The 10007-nt window shown below is 46.4% G+C and overlaps 1 protein-coding gene across 1 annotated transcript; it reads right to left on the bottom strand.

Moving 5' to 3' along the window:
- Positions 1-352: 352 nt before the first annotated feature.
- LOC146822294 (olfactory receptor 2D3-like) lies at positions 353-1264 on the bottom strand. The gene has a single exon (XM_085609455.1). It carries the CDS (start codon positions 1262-1264, stop codon positions 353-355), a length of 912 nt encoding a protein of 303 aa, XP_085465581.1.
- Positions 1265-10007: the final 8743 nt, after the last annotated feature.

The raw sequence follows: 10007 nt of genomic DNA, 5'->3' as shown, positions 1-10007 counted from the left end.
CCAAAACTACCTGTCTTAAAGCATCTTTACATTTCAGCTCGTATTGGGTAATTTATATTTTCTCATTTTGATAAGTAATTATTCATAGTTTCTTGTAGTTACAACTGATTGACAGTGTGCACCATTTCCATACATAGCCAGTTGTCCCACAAAAAATGTTAAGTAATATGGTGATACAGACATGCCATGCAATTGCTTTTAATTATACCCTGGGATATGTTATCTAACAATGTGCATGTGGTATTATTTTCTTCTTGAACTGGGGGCTATAGAAGTCCATAACAAAAAAAAATGTAGTTTAGGACACTGGCACAATGGGACCTAAAAAAGGTAGGGACATGTTTGTTTTATTTTATCTCCTTGTTACTTTCTTTAAAGCCCTTTTCACGTCCTTGTTTCTCAGACTGTAGATTATGGGGTTCATTGCTGGAGGAACCACAGTGTAAAGCACAGACAAAAGCTTTTCCTGATTTTCTGAGTTTTCTGACACTGGTTTCATGTACATGAAGATGGCTGGTCCGCTCCCCATGATGACCACAATCAGGTGTGAGGCACAGGTGGAGAAAGCTTTATATCGGCCTTCAGAAGAACGGATTCCAATGATGGTGATAACAATGCGGGTATAAGAGATGAGAATCACAACTGTTGGGAACACAATGACCAATACCCCAACAATGAAAATGACCATCTCTGTGCTTAAGATGTTGCTGCATGCTATCTTTAAAAGAGCATAGGGTTCACAAAAAAAATGGTCAACAACATTGGGACCACAAAATGGCAACCTTAGAGTAAAAAATGAATCCAGAACTGCCAATAAGCTACCACAAAACCAGCAGCAGGCCATCAATATGATGCATGCAAGCTTGCTCATAATTGCATTGTAACGCAAGGCAAATGAGATGGATACAAATCGATCATATGCCATGACGGCTAGGAGCAGACATTCAGTACACGCCAAAAGCAGAAATGTGTACAACTGAGCTGCACATGCACAGAAACTCATTCTATTCCTTGCAATGAGTTGTAGCAGCATGTTAGGGACAATAGCAGATGAGTAGCAGACATCTATGAAGGAGAGGTTAACCAAAAAGAAGTACATGGGAGTATGAAGGCGAGAATCACAAAAAGAGGCTATGACCAGGATGATGTTTCCAATAAGCGTGGACAAGTATAACATTAAAAATATCACAAAAAGAATCATCTGCATAGTAAAGTCCTCAGACAGTCCTACAAGGAGGAACTCAGTCATTGAGCTTCTGTTCATCTTTTCTGTGAGACCTGTTGTCTTTGCCTATAGGAAAAAAAAAGGTCACAAAAGGAGTGAATATAAATTACACTGTGTTATCAGACTACATGCAACAGCATATTATGATACAATCATATGTTATTAACCAGTGGACAACTCGCTTTGCGATCTGTGATACAGCGTAGAAGAATATGATTATATGGTTTTTATGTTAGGTTACTATCTTACAATATTGGTCTTCTTTTTTCATAGGGGTGTGTGTCTGTGTGAAGACATAGGGCTTGATTAAGATGATGACAGAGGGGTTACTCTGTCACAAACATCTTATTACAAGTGCATTATATCCTATGGTGGATGGGATATCTGTCACGTTTGTGATAGAGTACCCCGTCGTGTTTGGCCAAACACAAAATCAGGCCTATAGTCTTCTCATTAATCTCAACAGATTGCATCTATCAAGATTTATTTTGCCATAGTACCATGGCTGAAACACTGTCTTCCTTTCATCCAGATCTGAGTCCTCAAGCAAGCAAGCACAAAAAGCAAACATTGCAGCACCTACTGAAAAGAAGCATTGACAAATCCAATCATATTGGAGTTTGTTTCAGAGCAAGTAGAATTGTGTGGTTGTTTCACATACAGGTGCAGTATACACAGCTGTTGGATACTTCATACAAACGCAAAATGACTAAATGGAACAATCGCTTCCACATGTGTTTTGGTGAACAATAGTTTTGGTTTCAATATTGTTGAAGCTATTTTATGCAGAGAACAAATATCCAAGTAATAAAAGGCACAAGAGAGCACGTAAGTATGGAGAGCAAAAATGTAAAACTTTTACTTTTTACTTTCCCCAGCATGGCTGAGCCTGGCCTGACCTCCGCGGGAGCCAATTATTATACCGTTATCTACCCTCCTAATCTCTCCAAATCTGCCTACAAAAGCTTTAAACACTCCATCCTGAAAAGTCATCCTGAAACGCTGATATCTGACCATCGTCTCTGCGTAAACCAGGGCACTGTCATCAATGACCTCATCTTCAATTCCAGGAAAACGTCTGACGCGATGCCTTCTCGAGCCTCTCAAAGTACAAGAAACAAGGGACATCCCTCACGGAAAAAAACCTCACAATCACTCTTACAAATCTGCGTTCAGACTTTACCATTACCTTATACAACAGCGGCACTATCCTGATTCAAGGGCCTCCCAAAAACCTCATCAAATTTGCGGACCTCTTCATCCTCCTTAAAAAAACATGTTCACATCCCATCTCAGTCCACGCTCCCGCCGCTCCACCTCGTGCCCACTCTTCCAAGTATACCTTGCCTCTCACCAACCACTCCTGCCAGTGACCTCGCCTTTGGGTGACCCGGCCCTGTCACCCTGTCACCCACGCATGCCATCCACTGCGCCCCCTACCACGGCACCCAGACCTCCCAGGAATCCCCGCTCCATCAAACTCCGAAACTTCCCCTAGGGACCACTTCTCATGTCAACCCAGCCCCACCATCGTGCTTCCAGCACGCACCAGTTGCGTCCCTAAACCCATAACCGCCTGCTACCGGCCTGCCGTAACTCCTGGTCGAGTTAGCCCCTCCACTAGGTTGTAATTTCAATCAAACAAAATTGCTCCCGCCCACTTGGCCCACTGCCCACAAGATCTCCCCTCACATAGGGATGCGGATCAACCAAGCCCCCCTCACTCCATCCCAATAACTCACCTTCTACCAGCCCTCAGCCCGCCTGAACCCTCCTCTAGGCTACCTGAACATACCATCAGAACCACTCCCTGGCAACTGGCCCCCGGCCTACCAGAACATACCTCTCTTAGAGATATTGATATTCTCCACCGTAGATCCTCCAAGTTAACACGGAGCATCCACAAATCGATTCTGGACCTAAAGCACCTCCTTCACATCACTGAACTCTGCTTCTCTAACCTATGGCTCTCACAGAATGCGACTCACATTCCCCTCATGAAGCCCCTCCTTCACCCTATACCGCTATCCCAGAGACACTTGCGCCCATGCAAGCAACCCTGCTGATGAATACAGGCCCCAGCTAGGCCCGCAAAGCACAAGGGTTCGCTCTCCTGTAACGGAATCTATAAGGAAGTTGGCACGGAAACTGCAAAGTACAAAAACAACGTTTATTAACCCTTAAGGGTGGTCCTACAATCCACACAACACTCTTCAGTATTGCAAGGAGTAGCACAAAGAACATTCGTACACAGTCCCCTTTTATACACAACAGAGGGGCTCATAAGTGGGTGGATACCACATGAGGTTGAAGAACATTACCATTTAGGGTCATTCTCGATACTGAATCAATACATGGGCGGAGCTAACACGCTCTTTGGGCCCGCGAAAACACATGGTCAAGCAAAGCTAATTATAACAGATGTGGTCAAGTCTGGGCATGCGCCAGATAGACAAGAAAGCTATTTATAACTGTTACTAGGCAGATTACAAGAGCAACTAACACAGAGGTCGGACTCTCCTCGTGATGAACACATGGCAGCATGTCAATACAAAATGGAGTCCGGACTTCGGCCAACATAATGAGGAAAACACGATAAAAGGGAAGCATTAATGTTTTCAGTAAATGCTTAATCACATTCTGCTTTAATTTACAACAGACGACCCTTTCAGCATTTACTGAAGACATCTGGTTTCCAAGAATAATCATCGTATATGTCAATTATCATCATTCCTTTAACCTCTTTAGCTAGCCCCTTCTGGCGGGCAACATCGGCAATAGCTTTCTTATCTGGAATGCAGAATGAAATGCATACGGAACAGCACAATGGTCCACATTGAATACACATACAGAAAAGGAACAGAATTGCTACAATAATACAGAGACCAGTTAGAACCTTCCAACCCCAGGCAGTAACCAACGCCCAAAACCATCCAGAAAAGGACCAAGTGCCGTTTTCTGTGTGGATTTCAGCTGCTATTTTATGCAGCTTGTTAATGGCGTTATAAACGGATGGCGTATGATCAGGAATGAACACACAGCAGCTACTTCCAATAATTTTACAGGCTCCTCCTCGATCAGCTAGCATTACATCTAACACCATACGATTCTGCAACGCAACAATCCTGGTTATTTGTAACTCTTCCGTAAGATTCCCAAGAGCAGCGGCAGTCTGATTGGTCACAGCTTCTACCACTCTTGTTAATCTTCGGATCTTCCTACTATTCAAAGCGGCTCCAACAAAGAAAAACAGTCCTAAGTTAAAATCAATATACTGTTGCAAGCTGGTATCTGTTTGATCCACCTCATCAATTGATAGAGTACGTTTATATCTATTTACAGTCACATTATTCAACAGTTTTAAATCCTTATGATATGACGCGGGTGCTAAGAATACAGGAGGTAATAGGAATGATACATAGCATACCCCAGACCACCCAGCCGGCAAACGGTAATAACCTTTATTTCCACATACAAAGTAGGTATTATGGGATGCGAGGAAGGTACTGTTATTTAACCCATCGATGTTTAGTACGGTTATACAATCACTGACACCCACAGGGATAAAACCCACACTCTGGACACACAGGTCCGCTTGGGCTTGTGCTACTTGGATTACAAATTTGTCCTTCCCCACGGTGTCTCTAGTGTTCGTGAAGATATAGGGGATGGATTCATTGTCCGGTCGGTACTCTTCCCATTCCCAAATTGTCCCATTCGCTTGTGGATATCCATTCTTATTCTGATGGCATTCTTTATTAAGTCTAAAAAGCAATCGTCCCACTGTCGGTTTCCGAGTGGCAAACAACAAAGTGTACCAAGCTCTACAAGAGCCATTGTGAGAGAAAGGAAGTGGTATGAATGGCGTACCTCCTTTCTTCTGATGGGCTGGCATCATCCCACATATCCAACAGTTCGTAGCGTTCGTAGCGACGTGGGTGTGATGCAGCATCTGAATGAAAGTGTTATTCAAATAGGATTGTCGATGCTTCAACTCTTGATATGGCAATGTATAAAAGTAGTGCTCCGCAGGCACTGGAGTCGTCAACACAAGTGTCTTTCGAGCAGGAGTTGCCTCCTCCACAAACCATGTGGTTATACCAACGATAGCTACTGTTAGCATGAACCCCAACGCACAAAGAATTTTCTTCTTCTCCATGTCAAAGGAAACAATACCCTGATATCTTCCTGAAACTAAAAGTCTGTCAGAACTCTTCCCCTTGGGCAGCGGTTGATTTCTTCACCAGCGGGCCAAGACGGGTGTCGCTACACTAATGCAGGGCTGATCCCCCCCCCTTGCCTCATCGGCTCTCCGTTTCACTAACCCAAGGGCCGTTCTGACAGTATGTCCCGGTACTGGAGAACTCACTTCCTTGGTCGCAGATGATATCGCCTTCCTCCAGAAGTCGTGTGGTCCGGAAAGAGCTCCTCAGCGTCTCGTGGCTCAGTAGCACGGCCTGTCTCTGCTGCTAGGATGTCTCGTTGATCGGTCAGCACGGCAGACTCCACCAATCTGGGCGGTACCTTTCGACAGTGCAGGGAATGGATCCAATTCTTCCTGTTCGAGACTCGCACTGCCGTCCTCGTTGCAAGAAGGACTTGCTCAGGTCCGACCCATCTCGGCTCCAAACTGTTCGATCTGTCGAAAACCTTTATCATTACATGATCTCCAGGCCGGAGACCATGTCCTTCGCCAGCAGACCGATCAGGGAGCGCCTCTCGGACCTGTTGATGAATAGAAACCAAGTTATCCGTTAACTGTGCCAGATAATCACTCATCATCACACAAGGTACATCATACACAGCCTTAGGCCTTGGTGGACCCCAAATATTCATTGGGCGTCCGAACACTATTTCGTACGGCGTAAGGCCGGTTCGAGAGTGTGGCACTGACCTAATTGACAATAACGCCAGTGGCAGGGCGTCTGGCCAAGTCAAAGACGTTGAAGCTTGGATTTTGGCGATCTTAAGCTTCAGTGTACCATTATATTTCTCGACCAGTCCTGCAGACTGGGGGTGGAACACGGCGTGGAACTTCTGGGTGATGCCTAGGCCCTTCAAGACATACTTTATAACATCCGCTACAAAGTGAGGGCCATTATCACTCCACAGAAGTCTACAGACGCCGTATCGGGGGAAAAACTCTTTCAGCAATAGCTTCGCCGTGGTCATTGCAGTATTGTCTTTCGTAGGGTACGCCTCAACCCATTTGCTGAAAGCGCAAACCACTACTAAAACATACTTCAAATTGTTACAGCGCTCAAGCTGGATGTAATCCATCTGCAGAACCTCAAAGGGTGCAGTGGGCGTCGCAAATCCTCCTGCTGGAGTTCGCGTGCCTTTCCCTGGGTTATACTTCAGACAGATCATACAGGTCTGCACCACCCTCTTTGCCGTGCTAGCAATCTCTGGATGCTCCCAGACTTGGGTAAGCAATTTCACAATTGCGGAAGCTCCAACATGTGCTAGCCCATGTGCCATCTGGACCATAGGTTGTACAAAAGCCGTGGGTAATTTCCATCTATCCATCTGCTTATTTCTCCAGCAACCCTCGTCATCCAGTTCTCCTTCGCTAGCCCATTGTTCCCGCTCCTTGTCAGAAGCGGTCTTTTGTATTTCTCGCACTTCCTCCTTCGCATCATGCCATCTCTCCACCTGTGACTTCACTACATACATGGCAGTAGTACCGGGCTGCATCGCAGTCTCCCGTGCTACTCGATCCGCTAACGCATTCCCTTCTCCAACCTTATCAACCACTTTCCTATGGGCGCTACACTTAACAATGGCGATTTTCTTTGGGTATGTCAATGCAGTTAAAAGATTATGAACTAATTCTCCATGCATTATCTGTACTCCATGTGACGTTAGAAACCCTCTCTCCTTCCAGAGTAGGCCGAAATCGTGCGCTACTCCGAAGGCATAGCGGCTGTCTGTGTAAACATTCACACACAATCCTGTACTGAGCTCACACGCTCGTGTTAACGCTATCAGTTCCGCTGCTTGAGCTGATTTCTGTGGTATGCGTGCTGTCTCCACTATCGTTTGTAACGTGGTAATTGCATACGCTGCTGAAGTCGTACCATCTGGTAGCTTCAGGCATGATCCGTCTACCCACAACTCTCCATCTACATCTGAAAAGGGCGTATCCTGGAGATCAATACGACCCTTTGTTTGTTCCTCAGTCACAAGAATACAATCATGCGCTTTCTGCGCCTCAGGCTGGGTCTCGGGGTATGGCAACAATGTGGCCGGGTTTAATGTCACGCACCTTTTTAACGTAATATGAGGAGCCAAAAGCGTCAACTCATATCCCGTTAAACGGGCACTGGTCAAATGCTGCGTCTTTGTTTGATTAAGCAGGGCATCAACAGCGTGGGGAACTAACACCAACAGTTTATGGGATAACACAATTCCTTCACTCTGCCGTATTGACACAGCTGTCGCCGCAACCGAGCGAAAACATCCTGGCAATGCTCGGGCGACAGGATCAAGTACAGCCGAAAAGTATGCACAAGGGCGCTGCTTATCGCCGTGCATCTGCACTAAGACTGATAATGCACATCCATCTTTCTCATGCACATACAACGAAAAGGGTTTTGCATAATCAGGGGTCCCTAACACTGGTGCTGAACAAAGGGCCTGTCTCAATTGCTGAAAAGCAGCATCACACTCATCTGACCAGGGGATCGGGATGGGCGTGTCTTTTGTCAAGAGAGCTAGTAATGGCTTAGCTATGTGTGAAAACCCCAATATCCACTGTCTACAAAAAGAAACAAGACCCAAAAATGCACGCACATCCTTCTGCGTGGATGGCCTCGGTGTGTCCAAAATTACTTGGATACGATCTGGTGTGAGTGCACGCCCCTCCTTAGACAAAAGGTGACCCAAATAAGTCACCTTTGGTCTACAGAATTGCAACTTCTTCCTAGACACCTTATGATTGTGGGATGCTAAAAAGGAAAGTAAGGCTATCGTGCTTTTCTCGCACAACTCCAGGGTGTCAGCCGCCAACAGGATGTCATCGACGTATTGAATGAGGGCGACCCCCTCGAGTAAAACAAAGGAATCCAACTGTCGCTTCAAGGCCTGACTATAAATACTAGGGCTTTCTGTATAGCCTTGGGGAATTCTACAAAAACGATAAGATCTATTGTTTAATGTGAACCCAAAAAGAAATCGGCTATCAGGGTGAATGGGAATAGAAAAGAAGGCATTTTTCAAATCAATCACCGAGAACATGGTCGCCGTAGGCGGGACCAAGGTAAGCAACGTCGTGATATCGGAAACCACCGGGTACTGAGGTATCACGATCTTGTTTACCTCCCTCAAATCAATTATGAACCGATAGACCTTTGCATCCGTGTCCTTTTTCAGAATTGGGAGAATCGGACTGTTACAGATATTATAGGGAACTTCTTCCACTACCCCTACTGCGATCAAGTCTTGCACAATCTGTATGAGAGCCTCCTCGCCCTCCTGGGAAATACGATACTGTGGGAGGCGCGGTAGTACCGCCCCCTCCTGGACACTAATGTGGACCGGAGGAATCACCATTTGTCCGACATCTGTGTCCGAAGTCGCCCATAAAGCTCGGGGGAGGGTAGCCAACAACGCATCCTCTGAGATCGTACACATCCGCCCAGATCGGGGGTAGTTGTCATTTAAAATCACCCTCACACCCTCAGGGGAGCAGCGGATTGTAGCCCTAAAGTACTTTAACATATCAAGGCCCATAATGTTATCCGGTGTGTACGGAGCAAGCAGAAACGGACAGGGCGCAGAAAAACAATCAACTTTAAATGCAAGGGGCTGTGAAAGAGGGCTTCGGGAGAGTGTACCGTCAAACCCTACCGATGTAACTATTGAGCCGGATGGGGGAGCCCCCGGAACCAAGTACCTAGACAATGCACTACGTGTCGCTCCTGTATCCACTAGGAACTGATCAGTAGAACCTAAAACCTCAGCCGATACATAAGGACCCGTCTGATCGACCGGCACCTCAACTGATTCAGACCCCCATCCTACGCATTCCTATGCATGCTGAGAATCATGATATCCCGACCGATCGATGTCCGATACATGATACTGGTGCTGGCGATCGAAAACATTTGAGCTATCTCGGTGCTGTCCGGCAGTATCGAAACGGGCATTATCGTTGGGATTCCCTCTAAAGTTCGAAAAGCCCCCTCTACCTCTCGGGCCACCCGGAGTGTGCCCCTGACGCGAAGCACGCAACGCTGGGCAATCCCTGGCCCAATGGCCCAACTGCTTGCAATACGCACACTGGTTCCTATTCAAATCAGATCGGCCCGAAGGGGGACCATAAGATCCACCCCTTCCCCTATTATTATTACCCCGGCGGGGCGGGCCATATACTTGTGCTAACATCACTTTGGTTTTAAGATCTTTCGATTTCTTCTCCTCCTGGCCCTTCGCCTCGTGCTCCTGACGCTCATAATACTGGGCGATGGTCAGAAGGGCCGTCGGTGTCGCGGAGGACCAAGAACTCTCACTCGCTTTTAACCGGGCCGCAACTGCCGGCAGCAGATTAGCCACATATTTGTCCGCGAAAAGGTGGCGGCCCGTGTCGTCAGTAAGCGACTGGCCACTAAAATCATGAAACGTCTCCTCAAAACGCGTAAAGAAGTCCGCGACTGACTCGTCAATTTTCTGTTTACATGCAGCTAACATATTCCAGTCAATCTTTTTAGGGGGGATAATCGTCTTCAACTTAGCCACAATAGCCGCAGGGAGATCTAAAATATTCTGGGGTGGTTTCTGT

Source organism: Triturus cristatus, chromosome 6, assembly GCF_964204655.1.
Source record: "Triturus cristatus chromosome 6, aTriCri1.1, whole genome shotgun sequence".
Taxonomy (NCBI): domain Eukaryota; kingdom Metazoa; phylum Chordata; class Amphibia; order Caudata; family Salamandridae; genus Triturus; species Triturus cristatus.
This window is presented reverse-complemented; position numbering and strand designations above follow the sequence as displayed.